Here is a 17,550-nt window from a genome sequence, read left to right on the forward strand (position 1 = left end):
TAATAGGTTTAACTCTGATCATGTATTAAGATGATATTTAGAATACTGATTTTATAGTGAGCAATTAATGGGCATACAGTGAGTTCCAGTCACACTGTTTTCACCCTTACTAAGGTGCTGGTGGTGACTAATGTGGTAAAGAAAATGTCCTTTTTAGATGATTGTCACATTATCTTCTGTGACCTCATAACTTCTCTAGCCTTATGGGCGCTGGCGTGTTTGGGGGTGACTGGCTTCTTATATGAGCCCTTTTACTGAATCTTAGTCTTTACACACTAAGCAAGTGTGTGCCAGAAGTCATTGAAGACCATGCTCATATATATATATATTTTGTTTGTTTGTTTGTTTGATTGTTTGTTTGTTTGAGATGGGTTTTCGCTTTTGTTGTTCAAGTTGGATTGCAGTGGCCTGATTTTGGCTCACTGCAACCTCCGCCTCCCGGGTTCAAGCAATTCTTCTGCCTCAGCCTCCTGAGGAGCTGGGATTACAGGCATCTGCCACCACGCCCGGCTAATTTTTTGTATTTTTAGTAGAGACAGGGTTTCACCATGTTGGCCAGACTAGTCTCGAACTCCTGACCTCAGGTGATCTGCCCGCCTTGGCCTCCCAAAGTGCTGGGATTACAGGCGTGAGCCACTGCACCTGGCCACCATGCTCATATTTTTATTTCTTATAGAGGAATTTCCTGTATTTCCTATGGAGGAACAGCTTCTCTCCAATATATTTTTCAAATTTTGAAGATAATTGTGATGCCGCTTTTCTGTCTCTAGCCTGAACACTTGGGGTCCACATCCCATACTGTTATGCAGAAGGTGCTGATGGGGCCAGGAGTCTGAGAGTGGGAAGAAGCTCAAGTGCTTAACCACTAAGACAGTTCTGGAATGTCTTCATGTGACAGAGAAGACTGTAGCAAGATGAGTGTGCCTTCTGTGTTCCAGTCACAAATATTCAATTGTCTGTTTTCCACACATAAGTCAAATTCGACCTATCCAAAAGTGCTTGTCATCTTATGCATCTAACTTGCTTTTTTTTGTGTTCCTGGTTACAGGAAATATCAAGGTTCTTCTTTATCGCTCATTATCCCTTTACTTAATCCAGCACTGGGCTCTGTCATATCCATTCCTAAATCTCCTTGTAATTTGCCCTTCCTGGCCAGGCGTGGTGGCTCACACCTGTAATCCCAGCACTTTGAGAGGCTGAAGCAGGTGGATCACCTGAGGTCAGGAGTTCGAGACCTACCTGGCCAACATGGTGATACCCCGTCTCTCCTAAAAATATAAAAATTAGCCGAGCATGGTGGTGGGCACCTGTAATCCCAGCTACTTGGGAGGCTGAGGCAGGAGAATCGCTTGAACCCTGGAGGCAGAGGTTGCAGTGAGCCAAGATCGTGCCATTGCACTCCAGCCTGGGCAACAAGAGCAAAATTCCATCTCATTAATAACAACAACAAAAACAAAAATAATAATAATAATAATGGCCGGGCGCGGTGGCTCACGCCTGTAATCCCAGCACTTTGGGAGGCCGAGGTGGGTAGATCACGAGGTCAGGAGATCGAGACCATCCTGGCTAACACAGTGAAACCCCGTCTCTACTAAAAATACAAAAAATTAGCTGGATGTGGGGGTGGGCACCTGTAGTCCCAGCTACTCGGGAGGCTGAGGCAGAAGAATAGCGTGAACACGGGAGTCGGAGCTTGCAGTGAGCAGAGATCACGCCACTGCACTCCAGCCTGGGCAACAGAGCGAGACTCCGCCTCAAAAAACAACAAAAAATAATAATAATAATTTGCCCCTTCCTAAACATTCCCGTAAACCAAATTCCCATTATCATATCCAATCTATAACATTTATTATTTACTGAGCTCCTATGTACCAGACGCTGTTACACATTCCTTTTGTTTCCCCCAGCTTTTTGTTTCATTTATCTTTTGTGTTTTTTTGTTTGTTTGTTTGTTTCAATTTCATTTAGTTCTGCTCTGATCTCGTTATTTCTCTTCTGCTGGGTTTGGGTTTGGATGATTCTTGTTTCTCAGGTTCTGTAAGGTGTGGCCTTAGATTGTCTGTCTGTGCTCTTTCAGACTTTGTGACGTAGGCTTTCCTTTTAGCACGACTTTTGCTGTACCCCAAAGGTTATGATAGGTTGTGTCACTATCATCCTTCAGCTCAAAGACTTTTTAAATTTCCATCTTGATTTCATTGTTGACCCAATGATTGCTCAGGATCAGGTTATTTAATTTCCATGTATTTGCATGGTTTTGAGGGTTCCTTTTGGAGTTGATTTCCAATTTTATTCCACTGTGGTCAGAGAGAGTACTTGATATAATTTTGATTTTCTTAAATTTTCTGACACTTGTTTTGTGGCCTGTTATATGGTCTATCTTGGAGAACATTTTAAAGTGCTGATGAATAGAATGAGTTGTACACTTCTTAACATGCTAATTTTGTTTCATCTTCATAGAAATTTTATTTGGTAGGTATTATTACACAGATGACTTAAGGACCTTGTCAATTTTATAGCAGGATTTTTCAGCTTTGGCTTTATATCAGAATATCATGGAAAATAAAAAAAAAAAATTCCGGCCGGGCATGGTGGCTCACGTCTGTAATCCCAGCACTCTGGGAGGCGGAGGCAGGTGGGTCACCTGAGGTCAGGAGTTCGAGACCAGCCTGGCAAACATGGTGAATACCTGGTCTCTACTAAAAATACAAAAAATAGCAGGGCGTGGTGGTGCATGCCTGTAATCCCAGCTACTCAGGTGTCTGGGGCAGGAGAATTGCTTGAACCTGGGAGGCGGAAGTTGCGATGAGCCGAGATCACACCACTGCACTCTAGCATGGGCAACAGAGTGAGACTCTGTCTCAAAAAAAACAAAAAAAAATTTCAATATCCAAGCCATGCCCTAGACAAATGAAGTCAGAATCTCTGAGGGTGGGACCTAGACATCAGTCTTTTTTCAAGATCTTCAGATGATTCCAACACATACCAGATTGAAAATCACTTATTTATAGCCATAAAGCAGTAGATTCAGAAACTGAACTAAGGTCTCTGACTCCACAGTCTACATTCTAAAACACAGTGCCATGCTTTCCCTTATGTTGCATGGTGCTACCAGGGTGAAATGTGGCATGTCGTGTTACTGCCTGACTTAATCTCTTTAGTGATTTCTGCGTCCCTCAGTTAAAATGTGATCTCTTTGGTATGACATACAAGACTGGGCTGATTTTTCCCTCCCTTCTACTCTGTACTCCAACAATACCAGGTGTTCCACAAGTACCTGAATAAATGCTATTCTTCACACATGCTGGGCTTTCTCTCTGAACCGTCTTTTTTTTTTTCTTTTTTTTGAAAACATTGTTTCCAAAACTCTGTTAAAATGCCATTTTAAAACTTCCTCTCTGAAGTTTTTCCAAACCACCTCCTTACACTAGGCTGTACAGATTAGTCTCTCTTTTGTCCCACCATGTACTTTTTCATCGATCACACAGTTTGCACCTGTTTACTTGTCTGTGTAATGAATGAATGGATGACCAGTCACTGATTAAGTCTGTGAATCTAGGTTGTAGCCATTTTGCAAAGAACCTTCAATACTAGCTAAAGAGTTGGGAGTTTATTATGTAGGGAATGGGGAGTCAGTGAGGATAGCTGAGGAGGGGGTGAGATGCTGGAGATGGTGCTTTTAGAAACTTTAATCTGACATGTGAGGTATGTGACAGTTTGGATATAGGATAGGACTGGAGGTTGGAGATCACTGAAGAGTTTTTTAAAAAATAAGAATCCACATTTTTGGTAATAAGAGCCTCAGTCACAATTGTGGCAAGAGGAGTGAAACAGGGATCGATAGGATGACGCAAGGGAATTCTAGATTTTGGTGACTACATTTGGAGGGCCAGGGAGAACTAAGAGTCAGAGAGGAGCTCGAAGTTTTGAGAATTGTTATCGTATGTATTAGTTTCCTGGGCTTGCTGTAACAAAACACTGCAAACTAAGCAGCTTAGAATGACGGGAATCTATTCTCCACAGTCCTAGAGGCTGGAAGGCTAACATCAAGGTACTGGCAGGGTCACTCTCTCTGAAGGCTCCTTATCTCTTTCCTAGCTACTGATGGTTGCAGCAATCCTTGGTGTTTCTCGGTTTATAAAAATAAGAATCCATGTTTTTGGTAATAAGAGCCTCAGTCATGATTGTGGCAAGAGGAGTGAAACAGAAGTGAAACGCTTCAGTTATAGCCTTATTCCTGCAGTGGCTGTCTCCATCTTCACATGATCTTCTCTCTGTGTCTGTGTCCAAATTCCCCTCTTCCAATAAGGACACCTGTCAGTGGGTTAGGGTCCACCACCCTAATTCAGTATTACCTCATTTTAACCTGATAACATCTGCAAAGACCCTATTTCCAAATAAGGTCAAATTCACAGATGCCAGGGATTAGGATTTGAAGATATTTTTTTGGGTGCATGCAATTCATCCTATAACATTACATTAATTCATTCCATCAAAGAATCATGTATTGAGTTGTAATTGCCTTTAAAGCATTCACAATCTAATAGAGAAGACAGATATTTAAGCAGATCATTCTATTACAATGTTATATGCACATATTATTATGGACACACAAAGAAGGGTCATTTAACCTGGCCTAATAGAAAGCAGACAAAGGTAGAAACTTGGATAAAAATAGAAAAGGAGGAACAACAGTTTCTTGGGATTTAAATCACTCAATGCTTTGTTTTATAATTTTATTAATTTAATAAATGACCTCTAGTTTGGGTACATCCATGAGGAAACATCCCATCTGAAGTTAACAATAGGGGTTCGGTACAGTTCTGTAGCGGATATAGGTATGGGAGACAGCTACAAAGAGAAAGGAATCCATATGCATCCCGTCCCTCTTTCCTTTTTTTTTTGAGACAGAGTTTCGCTCTTTTTGCCCAAGCTGGAGTGCAATGATGCGATCTCGGCTTTTTTTTTTGAGACAGAGTTTCGCTCTTTTTGCCCAAGCTGGAGTGCAATGGTGCGATCTCGGCTCACTGCAACCTCCGCCTCCCGGGTTCAAGTGATTCTCCTGCCTCAGCCTCCCGAGTAGCTGCGATTACAGGCATGCACCACCATGCTTGGCTAATTTTGTATTTTTAGTAGAGATGGGGTTTCTCCATGTTGGTCAGGCTGGTCTTGAACTCCTGACCTCACATGATCCACCCGCCTCGGCCTCCCAAAGTGCTGGGATTACAGGCATGAGCCACCGCGCTCAGCCCCTCTTTCCATTTTATACCAAATTTCTGGGATCATTTTCCTTTGTTCTGAAGTTTGGACTTTACAATTCAATGTTTGTTTACCTTTGAAGATAATTTGCCAAGCACACGATTCTAGGTTGACATTTATTTCGCTTAATGTTTTAAAGACATAGTTCTGTTGTGTTTTGGCTTCTATTGTTTTTGAGAAGTCTGCTGTCGTTCTGATTTTTTTGTCCTTTTTCTGTGGCTGCTGTTAAGATCTTCTCTTTGTCTTTAGGTGTCCTGCATTCTCACTGCTGGTGTCTGGGTATGAGTTTCTTTTCTTTTTTCTTTTTTGAGACAGGGTCTCATTTTGTCACCCAGACTGGAGTGCAGTTTGGGTGCAATCTCGGCTCACTGCAGCCTTGACCTCCTGGGCTCAAGCGATCCCCCGTCCTGTAGCTCCCCAGGGGACTACAGGTATGCACCACCACACCCGGCTAATTTTGTGTTTTTAGTAGAGATGAGGTTTCACCATGTTGACCAGGCTGGTCTCGAACTCCTGGATTCAAGGGGTTTATCCATCTCAGCCTCCCAAAGTGCTGGGATTGCAAGCGTGAGCCACTGCACCCAGCTGGATTTCTTTTTATTTAACCTACTGGTATATGTTGTGCTTCCTGGATCTCTGTATTCATGTTTATCATCAGTTCAGGAAAATATACAGCAATTATTTTAAATATTGCTTTTACTTAATTCTTTGCATTTTGCTTCTGGGCTTAGATTAGATATATATTAGGCCGTTTTATTATCTTAATATCTTTTAATATGTCCTTTATATTTTCCATTTTCCTAGGCAATTTCTTTGTATATATTTTCCAGCTTGCTTCTTCACTGTGTTGGATATTAAGATTTTAATTTCTTAAATTTCCTTTTTTCCCCCAATATGCTTGTTCATTCCCGATAGGCTCTTATTGTTTTCTTTTCTTTTTTTTTTTTTCCTGAGACGGAGTCTCGCTCTGTCGCCCAGGCTGGAGTGCAGTGGCCAGATCTCAGCTCACTGCAAGCTCCGCCTCCCGGGTTCGCGCCATTCTCCTGCCTCAGCCTCCCGAGTAGCTGGGACTAGAGGCGCCCGCCACCTCGCCCAGCTAATTTTTTGTATTTTTAGTAGAGACGAGGTTTCACCGTGTTAGCCAAGATGGTCTCGATCTCCTGACCTCGTGATCCGCCCGTCTCGGCCTCCCAAAGTGTTGGGATACAGGCTTGAGCCACCGCGCTTGGCCTCTTATTGCTTTCTTATCTTGGTGATTGCTTCCTTTTCTTCTTGAAGCATTTCACACATTGCTATACTACATTCTATGTCTGCTCTGTGCCAGCAAAATGTGTGTTCTGTTCAGGGCCAATATCACCGTTCTAATCAACCCTTCCATGGGTGCAAGATTGGAGGACTCTAAGGTACCTGTCTGCCACCCCATGGCAAAGGACTGGAAAGTGGAATGTTTGGATTCTCTCTAGGGAAAAACATTTTACATAATGCTTATAAATGACACAATCTCTGTGGCTTATTTTTACTACAGAGTTTAAACTCTTAGTGAATAGGGAGTACTTTAAACTTTGCTTAACTGATCCTTGGTTCTCAGTGAATAGTAAATCAATCTCCATCATGGTTTCAGAAACTCTAAAACAACTAATTTCATCCAAGAATGTATACTAGTTTGGAGTAATGATGTTTTTGTCTCTATGTTTAGTAGTCAGTGTATAATAATACTTGCGACATAAATGTAAGCTAGTATTGTTTTCAAAACATTCTTATACCGCCAGGCGTGGAGGCTCATGCCTATAATCTCAGCACTTTGGGAGGCCGAGGTAGGAGGATCACGTGAGGCCAGGAGTTTGAGACAAGCCTGGGCAACATGTTGAGACCCCATCTCTACAAAAAATAAAAAATCCCTTGACATGGTGGTGCATGCCTGTAGTTCCAGCTACTTTGGAGGGTGGCTGAAGTGGGAGGGATCCCTTGAGCCCAGGAGGTTGAGGCTTTACCGTGTCTCAAAAAACAATATTGAAAAAGAAGGAAAAAACCTTCTCACACTTGTTATCTTGTTAAAGGTTAAAAGTGAAAGTGAATTTTAACGACTGTAGTTTTGATTCGAAACCCTTGGCAAGAGCTCCTTATCTTTTGGAATCCCAGGAAGAAGAAAAAACAGTTATTTACAAGTAAGTCTGTTCTTCCATAGCGTTGCTTTTCTTTTGCTAAGATGCTAGACTGTGCTGTCATCCCCTGCCATCCTGTCATGTTGCTGAGACAGTGCTGAGGCACACACCAGGCTCCACTGTGGGAGGACACTGGGCATCTCCCACCACTGTGTCTGGTGAGGTGGCAACACTTCCCAGGCTTTTCTGGTCTTAAAGAACAAGTAGGCTGGGTGTGGTGGCTCATGCCTGTAATCCCAGCAATTTGGAAGGCCAAGGCGGGTGGATCACCTGAGGTTAGGAGTTTGAGACCAGCCTGGCCAACATGGTGAAACCCTGTCTCTCCTAAAAATACAAAAATTAGCCAGGCGTGGTGGTGGGCACCTATAATCCCAGCTACTTGGGAGGCTGAGGCAGGAGAATTGTTTGAACCCGGGAGGCAGAAGTTGCAGTGAGCCAAGATTGTGCCACTGCACTCCAGCTTGGGCGACAGAGCAAGACTCTGTCTCAAAAACAAACAAACAAAAAACAAACAACAACAACAAAAACAAGTCGCTAATACATAAATAACAAACACAGAAATGGAAAAAAATTGTTAACAACTTGTACTAAAGCTACAAGGTTAGGAGATTTAAAATGGAATTGGAGTAGTATAAGTGGAGTTTGGGACTGGTTTGGGTGGGTAGTAGCTGTTACAATATCTTACCCAGAGTGAAAGATGTTATAATCGGAGAAGTGGTACATACTATCACATACAATGTATATAATGTGAGGAATCATCTCAGCTAACTAGTTATAGAATTAAGAGATTTCTCTACATAATTACGTAACTTGTAACTATCTGGTTAAAAGTCATGCAGTCCCTCAGATATTGCTGGAGGGAATGTAAAATGGTGCAGCAACTTTGGAAGGCAGCTTGGCAGTTTCTCAAGATGTTAAACATTAAATTATTATGTGAACCAGCAATTCCGCTCCTAGGTTTCTACTCAGGAGTAATGAAAACATATATCCACATAGAGGCTAGGATGTGGGTGTTCATAGCAGCATTATTCACAACAGCCAAAAAAGTGGAAACAACCCAAATGTCTATCAGCTGATGAATGGATAAACAAGATGTGGTATATCCATACAATGGAATGGTGATACATGCTGCAACATAGACAAACTTCAAAACCATTGTACTCAGTGAAGGAAGCCAATAACCAAAGGCTACATATAGTATGTTTTTAAATACAAAATGTTCAGAAAAGGCAAATCTATAAAGACAGAAGGCAGATAGTAGTTGCTTAGGTCTGGGGATAGGAGTGGAGAGTGAGTTAATAAGCATGGAGCCTTGGGGTTGGTGAAAATGTTCTAAAATAAGATTGTAGTGGTGGTTGCACAACTCTGTAAATATACTAAAAACCATTGACTTGTACACTTAAAATGGGTGAATTTAATGTCATATAAATTATACCTTATTAAAATTGTTGATAACAATAATAAAAAAAAAAAAACCTGGCAAGGTGGAAGAAAAGTGAGCTTATGTGACTTTCTAGGAGATGAGCTTACAATTCTCTGTTCCTAAAAAGTGCCCGAAGTAAGCTGCAGTAGTTTCTTTTCCTGAACAGGCTCAGAATTTGTTGAATAAATACAGTGTGGCAGAAGCTGGAGGGCTTTTGGAGATGCTGGTATGACCAGCAGAGAGAACGACTGATTGTCTCCCAGGGACCTTAGTGATGTAAAGTAGAAACAGATGACAGCTGGGGAGGGCACTGGCCAACATGGGCTTACTGTCCTTGAGGTGTGGTGTAACCATTTGCTGGGTTGTCTTTTGAATAGGAGCCATAGTTGAGGGGAAAAAGGAAGTGTCCAAACTAAGCCCTATTTGCTTGGTAGCTGAAGGCCTTAAAAGATACAATGATTGATTGAAAAGATAGAATTGAGAATCACTCTTGCATATTAGGGTCCAAAGGAGTAAGTTCCTCTGCAATCCCTAATTGCCAGAGTCTCAAATAGACCTGGTTGGGTAAGATTTTAGGATAATCAGCATCTTAATTCCATTTAATTTTGACAAATGATATAAAAGGAGAGATTTTGTTCTCAAATACATCTTCTAGCAGAGCGAGACCCACATGTGAAGGAGGATATTGTGTTGCTGGAGTAGTGGGGTCCTATATTTTAGACTAGAGGCTTAAGTCTAGGCTCACTCTAGAAGGCGGAGGAAGACTGGATTCTCTTCCATGAAAAGGGAAGCATCCCAATTTTGGCAGGAGGGGTGGAGAAGGCACATTTGTCTTTGCAGAGTTAGACCTTCTCAGGGAGGGCAAACTGGACAGCTCTGTGAGGGATCCTTCACTCCAGAGGACCCAAAGCTGTCTGGTGAAGCAGCACAGAGACTGCAGATGAAACGGTGACTAGAGCAAGGCAATACTATTTATTTGGACTTATTTTCACACCAAAAACATGTAAATACATTTATTTTCACAAAAATACATACATTCACATAGAACTCATCACCTTCAAATTTAAATAAAAATATTAAGTGCTACAGTTGAGTTGAGAGTTAAGAGAATCCCTTCCTTTCTGGTTCCTTCATGCAGAAACAAAGGGTCATCCTTTCTAGAAAGAGAACCGCTGTGTTATCGAGACGGAAAGAATCCAAGTGCCAAAGAGGCCACCTCTGAAGGGTATTTTTCTTCCTTGAGCCTCAGCCAGGAAGGAGGCAGAACGGGAGGAAGACCAGAATGGGTAAGAGCTGGGGCTGTCCCATTTCATCATACATAAGGCGGCAACCGCTGATACCAAAATCTGAGCACCTGGGAACCTTCTTTGTATGGCAGGCTTCCAGGAAGACAGGAGGCCGTGGGGAATAGGTTAGAAGTAGCTGAGGGGCAGGTGTCCTTTATTCAGAGGGAATGGAGAGCGCCACCTGGCTCCCTGGTGGAGCCACACGATGAGGGTGCTCCCAGTGGGTGGGCCACGCTGTCCAGGATTTCCCTAGCCCCTCTCTCGTTCTGCCATCTCTACCCTGTCTCTACCGTCTACCACTTAGCATAGCCAAGCCAGGGCCCACATTTTGTTATTCTTAAGGCAGTCAAGATAGGTAGAAACTTTTCAAAAGGACTAATACTAAATTAAAGTAGTAAAATTTGGGAAGTGAAAGCCCCCATATTGAGAGATTGCCGGCAGCAGAGAGGAGCACCCGTGCTTTCTCACTCGGCACCTCGTGACTCCTGGATTGCATTAGGGTCGAGCGAGGGCTTATTCTCTGTGGACCCTGGAGTAGGCCCTGTGACTGGTGAAAAGGATCCCAGGAGAAAACTCATGAATAAGGGAGAAAGTGAGACTTCAGACTGAAATTACTAGAAATGCTTGGAAGTAAAGGAGGAAAATGAAACTGAGGAACCAGACCAGTTAATTAAAACCTGGAGTAACCAGAAGATCCAGAGTTTCCTGAAAGAATGGGAATTTCTTGCATTTGAAGAGCTGAGAAGAAGAATCATGAATTATTGAGAGGAATTGCCTAGTGTCTCAAGCAGGGGGGCATAAAGAAGAGCTGGCGCCTGTATCTCCAGCTGACAAGCGTGCAGGGCTCATACTGGACTCCTCATGAGGCCAACTCAAGGCCAGGGAGCAACCCTGGCCCTGTCCTTACAGAGAGGCCCTACACAGGATTCTGGGATACAGATAAAAGGACAATGCCTTTTCAGGTCCTCTGTGCAGATATGATCGTCCCTCCAACTCCTAGTGCCAGCCCCCGTTTGCTCTGAGGCTCTGCTATTAGTCCCCTATGTGATCTCCAAGAAGGATCTTCAGGTCCCAGATGGGGGCCCTCCACGGTCAGCTCCATGCCTGTTGTCTGCCGTTGTCCCTGCAGCCCCCAGCCCCAGCAGCAGCTGTCAACCTCTTCTGACCCTGATCTCGATTTTGAACTTAAAGACATTTAGAACCTGGATTCTTGATTCTGTGTGAATGACCATGGAAGAGCACAATTTTATACCCTGGTTCATGACTCCTTCCTCTCCCAGAATGTGCAATAAATGAAGAAAAAAGCCCCAACATTTAAAATGTAAAGTTTATAGAAATACTAGGTGTTGGGCCATGTGCAGTGGCTCACGCCTGCAATCCCAGCACTTTGGGAGGCCGAGGTGGGCGGATCACCTGAGGTTGGGAGTTCGAGACCAGCCTGACCAACATGAAGAAACCCTGTCTCTACTAAAAATACAAAGTTAGCCAGGCGTGGTGGAGGGCGCCTGTAATCCCAGCTACTCAGGAGGCTGAGGTAGGAGAATCGGTTGAACCCGGGAGGTGGAGATTGCGGTGAGTTGAGATCATGCCATTGCACTCTAGCTCAGGCAACACGAGCAAAACTCCCATCTCAAAAAAAAAAATCTATCTATCTATATAGATATAGATATATAGATATATATTTACATATATATACATATACATATCTATATTTACATATCTATCTATCTATCTATTTATAAGTGTTTACAGAGCACAGATTTCTCATCCTAAGGTAATGATAGTTAAACTTGGTGGCCATTTGACTGAGCTAGCCCAACCTACCATTTCTGGGTCTAGGTGGAGCTTCTCCCTCCAGTTCTCCTGCCCAGAGTCAGCTTCTTAGGAGTGTATTCGAGAGGTCATGGCCTTCCTCCCCACGTGAATGGCCTGTCTTCTGAGTATCCTTCAATCTTGCCATCTTCCTTTCTGACTGTCTCTCCATTTCCCCACTCCTATCCCTAAAGGACAGGGGCGCTACTTTTTTTACTCATTCATGAAAATTTACTAACCTTTTCTTTTGTGTGTTTAGCTCCTTTTACTGCCATGTTTTGGTATCCTCCCATGTGCTTGCTTGCTTCCTCAAAATTTTTTTTTTTTTTTTTTTTTTTGAGACGGAGTCTCGCTCTGCCGCCCAGGCTGGAGTGCAGTGGCCGGATCTCAGCTCACTGCAAGCTCCGCCTCCCGGGTTTACGCCATTCTCCTGCCTCAGCCTCCCGAGTAGCTGGGACTACAGGCGTCCGCCACGTCGCCCGGCTAGTTTTTTGTATTTTTTTTAGTAGAGACGGGGTTTCACCGTGTTAGCCAGGATGGTCTCGATCTCCTGACCTCGTGATCCGCCCGTCTCGGCCTCCCAAAGTGCTGGGATTACAGGCTTGAGCCACCGCGCCCGGCCTGCTTCCTCAAAATTTTAACAAGTGCTAACTCTGAGCCAGGCAGTGTTTGAGGGGCTGGAGACACAGTGGGAAACAAAACAGAGACGGCTCCTATTTCCTGGAGCTTACATTTTGGTGGAGAAATAGACAATAGTCAACCAAATAAACACATAACATCATGTGAGTTAGTAATAAGGAAAACAAAGCAGGTAGAGGGGTGGGGTGGGAGGGTGGGGGATTAATGAAGAGGACTGCTTTAGGTGGAGAAGTCTGAGGAGGCTTCTCCTCTGAGATGACGTTTGTGCAGCAGCCTGAGGAACCCAGGGAGTGAGGCGTGGAGAGATCTAGGGGAAGAGTGTTGCGCAGATGGATGGGCCCAGGCAAAAGCCTGAGATGGGAGTGACGCTGGTGTGTTCAGGAAACAGCAAGAAAAAGTGGGGAGGCTGAAGACAGTGAGTGCTGAGAGAGGGCGGGAGGTGAGGCTGGAGCAGGGGCAGGAGCCAGGCAGGTGGGGGTTACAGGCCGGGACAGGGAGTTAGAATAAAATTCAGAGCGTGAGGGGAAGCTGTGCGGAGGTTTGGAGTAGGGGGGAAATAATATCTAGTCAGCATTGTACAAAGAAGAACATGGCTGCTGCATAAACAACTGCGGTTGCTGGAGCTGAGGCAGGGCCATCAGGCAGTGAGTGTTCCAGGCCACGTGAGAGCGAGGACTCCAGGCTCCAGTGTGGGTGGAGAGGAGCTGGCAGAGCTTGTTTGTCGGTGTGGAAGTGGGTGTAAGCGAGAAACCAGTGCAGAGGGGCCTGGGTGGATTGTCGTCGTAGTCACTGACCCGTTAGGAAGGTCTGGGGGAAAGCAGGTTTGCAGGGAGAGAAGTACAGAAGTGAGGAATAATCGTGTTTGGGGCGGATTCCATTGCAATCATTACAATACCGAAGGAGGATTTGTAGGGTGTGATTTTAGAGCAACTGAACTCTTCCCCTCACTGTCCATTTAAACCTGTTGTGTTGGGGTTGGTTCTTCCCCTGCCCTGGGCATTCTCAGACAGTAAAAAGCCTCTGGTTATGAAGACAGTCTGTTCAGTAACTAACATGGTCAGTCTCGTATAACATAATGACCAATGCTTCAATCTTCATTTAAGGTCTCCCTCCCCGCATTTGGGGCTGCTGAAGCCGGAGCTACAAGAAAGAAGAGGGAGGTAGATGTCTTCTCTCTTTCCCTTCTTACTCTCCTATTCCTTACCCCTCTTTCTTGTAATGGGTGGGCAGGAAAGTTCTTACCTATTAATTTTATGACGATCTATTTCAGTGTAAGGCATTCTCTGGGCTTGGCAGGGGTTTGAAGCTATGGTTTTTCTCATGGGGCACTTCCAAGTAATCTTCAGAGAAAATTCCTATTGCTCGGAATTTCTTGCCGGATTTCTTTTCCAGCTGTTTGCTTAGGACTGTCTCTGGCTCTAAGTATCTGATGGAACTGCCACTACTTCATTGTTCACTTAGGAACATAGCCTCTATCACCTAAAGAGATACCGAGACTAAAATGAGATCCATTTCAGTATCTTTGTAGATGCCCATCCTACACCCAAGAGGAGATATACAGTAGGCAGGTGGAGGCACAGGTCTGGAGTTCAGGGGAGACTGGGGGTGGAGATAGGTTTTTGAGAGTCATCCTCATATAGATGCTACGTGAAATCATGCAGTCACCTGGGGGTGAGTGTCAAAGAGAAGAGGACCAAGGGCTAGTCCTGCGGAATGCCAAGATTTAGAGGTTGGGGCAAGGAGGCAGAGCTGGTGAAGGAACATGCATGGGGTGAGAGGCTGGTATGAAAGGAAGCAAAGCAGAAGTGTGTGCTGCTGCAGAGGCCAGTAGAGAAAGAGTTTCAGAAAAGAGGGCACGCTCAGCCACGTGGCAATGCTGCTGAGAGGGAGGTAAAATGAGGACTGGGAGATATAGGCGTAACTGCTGATTTTCATCAGAGAGGTTAAGTGGAGCAGCTGAAATGAAAGCTGATAAGAGTGGGTTCAGGAGAGAATTGGGGTGAGGATGTGGAGACAGAATAAGCAATGCTTTTGTGGGGTTTTGTTATAAAGTGGCTGGAGAAGGTAAGGCAAGGGAATGTTTTTATCAGCGATATTGATATGATAACATGTATGTTTCCTGATGGGAATGCTCCCATAGAGAGGGAGATTTGATGATGCTGGAGAGACAGGCGGCAGAATAGAAGGGCAGAGTCCGTCCACAGGTGAGGAGGTGGCACCCTGGACTCAGGTGGACAGGACACTCTATCCACTGTATGAAGAGGGAGGGCCGAGTACATGGACGTAGTTCAAACTAGCTCAGTGGATTTTGCAAAAGAGTATTGTTTCCTTCTATTTACTCATTTTCTCAGTGAAGTGAGATCATCAGCTGATAGGCATAGAATAGAGATTTTTTAGAGGTTTGAAGAGCAAAGGGAAGAAAGGAACCTAGTATTTTCTGAATCACAACAATCCAAGTGGAAATTAGTACTCCAAACATGTTGACATCTGAAAGCTGAGACCACTGGAGTTCCCTCAAATCACGTCACACATGAGTGATCTGCCCATCTATGTGACCACATCCCTGAATCTCAGTGCTTCTGACTACAGACAGCGTGAGGAAAGGCTGAGGCAGGAGGCCTAGGTGGAGACCCTGCCTGAGAGATGAGTCACTGGGCTCTGGCAGGACAGGCTTCAGGGGGATCAGCCCAGCTTAGCTGGGGAATGCTCTCTGCTCTTGCAAGCCCTTCATCCCCATACCACACTCAACTCTTCCGTTTTGTCACCTTCAAAAGGTTTCAGCAACCAAGGAGCACGCACTCTGATCTTTGATTGGTGAAAGGATACGCAAAATCAGGCTGCTTCAGAGGAAGTCATCTGCTCGCAGGAATCAGGGTGAAGGCCAAGGAAGGCACTCAAGAATTGTCCTGTCTCTAAAAAAAGCATCTGCAACAAACTTCCTTTAATTTTTGAGTTCAGTGTCTGTGATAATTAAGAAATGGCAATACCATGTATTTTACCCGGAAGTTAAGAAATATTGCTGAATGAACCAATAAAAATAATTACAGCTCCCTTACTAAGTGTCCATCTTTGTTTATTTGGTTTGTTCCTAAATTAAGGTATGCTCCCTTTGGTCATGCACCCTTCATAGCCACAGCCACATATCCTCCTGAGGTTTTTTCAACATTAGAAAATTTAAAAATTCATTTGGGGTTGGCCAAGTGAGGTGACTCACACCCATAATCCCAGCACTTTGGGGAGGCTGAGGCATGTTGCCCAGGCTGATCTTGAATTCCTGGGCTCAAGTGATCCACCCGCCTCGGCCTCCATCCAGACACCTGACTTGAGGTCAGGAGTTCGAGACCAACCTGGCCAACATGGCAAAACCCTGTCTCCACTAAAAATATGAAAATTTGCCAGGTGTGATGGCACACACCTGTAATCCCAGCTACCTGGGAGGCTGAGGCATGAGAATTGCTTGAACTCTGGAGGTGGAGGCTGTAGTGAGCCGAGATTGCGCCACTGCACTCCAGCTTGGGTGACAGGGCAAGACTCCATCTCAAAAAAAAAAAAAAAAAAATTCATGTAGGGTATAATTACTTGCTTGCTGATTCTAAACATTGCCTTCTGGCTTTTGTTGAATTTGAATCTTTGTCACAGGAAGACACAGTAGGACACAGAGCATAGAAGAGTGGAATTCTGTTTTCCTTAGGCAAAGGGACACCATAGTAACCTTTTTAAAAGACTTGGGGGAGTCTGATTCTTCAGTTCTGTCTGTTCCCCACATACATATAATTCCAAGATCCCCCTCTTTCCTAGTCAATGCCCTAGATTTCGCATAAAAGACTGGCAGCAATGTTAATCCAACTGGAGTTGCAATTCAGCAACCTACAGGATCAATTTATGAACTTGAGGGTCACAGATGGAATAAGATTTATTAAAAATGGTGGCCCTATATTTTAATGCCTTTTACATTCTGGCATCTGAGTTTCATATTGTCTTGCTTTAAATTATCCATTTTTCTCTCATTCCATATTCCTCATCCTCTTTATTCTACCATGACAGTTATCTAGTCTCCCAATGTCTCACCCCCAAACAACATATGGTTCTAAGTGAAACTAGATTTTCCTTCTTTCTTTCTTTTTGAAACAGGGTCTCGTTCTATTGCCCAGGCTGGAGTGCAGTGGCATGATCATGGCTCACTGCAGCCTGGACCTCCCAGGCTCAAGCAATTCTCCGCCTTTCAGCCTCCCGAGTAGCTGGGACTACGGGTGCACACCATCATGCTTGGCTAATTTTTTGTATTTTTTGTAGAGATGAGGTTTCACCATGTTGCCCAGGCTGATCTTGAACTCCTGGGCTCAGGCGATCTGCCCACCTCAGCCTCCCAAAGTGCTGGGATTACAAGCGTGAGCCACTACACCTGGCTGAAAACTAGATTTTAAAAACTTGATACTGTGAACAATTTCAGAGAACTATAGAAAAAATAGTGATAACTGTATAATGAATCCTTATGTATCTGACATCCAGCTTCAATACTGATGACCTCATGGCCAGTCTTGCTTTGTGTATATGCATACCTACTTCTGAACTCTAACTGGATGACTTTGAAGCAAATCCCAGATACAGTATCACAAATATAGTTGCTCATTCCACATGGTGAAGAGAAGACACCTTTCCTTTCCCTGCACTTTGACATGAATACCAATTCCAAATACCTCACATTTCCTCTGAAGCCTTGTACTATTTCTGTATTATTTGAGATCATTTGTGTTGTAAGTAACAAGCTAACCAGAGCTAACATAAGCACAAATGGAATCCATTGGTCCCTGGTGGTCTAGTGGCTGGGATTAAAAAGAAAAAAAAAAAAAGAATTCATTGGAAGAGTGCCAAAGCATCTTCAGAACCCCGAGAAAAAACTGAATTCCACAGGAAGGGCAGGAACCTTGATAGCACTGGCCTCTGAGCAGCAGTCATCTCAGACCCTCCTAGG

General features: G+C 44.1%; 1 protein-coding gene across 1 annotated transcript in view; it reads left to right on the forward strand.

Moving 5' to 3' along the window:
- Positions 1-15,631, forward strand: part of FAM228B (family with sequence similarity 228, member B) — a 52,323-nt gene extending 36,692 nt beyond the window's left edge. The window contains 5 exon segments of the mRNA XM_011950867.1: positions 7,314-7,421; positions 9,980-10,094; positions 10,096-10,127; positions 13,682-13,738; positions 15,353-15,631. Of these exon segments, the coding sequence (XP_011806257.1) occupies positions 7,314-7,421; positions 9,980-10,094; positions 10,096-10,127; positions 13,682-13,738; positions 15,353-15,389 (349 nt within the window). The 3' untranslated portion in view covers positions 15,390-15,631.
- Positions 15,632-17,550: the final 1,919 nt, after the last annotated feature.

The sequence above is a fragment of the Colobus angolensis genome, unplaced genomic scaffold (genome assembly GCF_000951035.1).
Source record: "Colobus angolensis palliatus isolate OR3802 unplaced genomic scaffold, Cang.pa_1.0 Scaffold109, whole genome shotgun sequence".
Lineage (NCBI taxonomy): Eukaryota > Metazoa > Chordata > Mammalia > Primates > Cercopithecidae > Colobus > Colobus angolensis.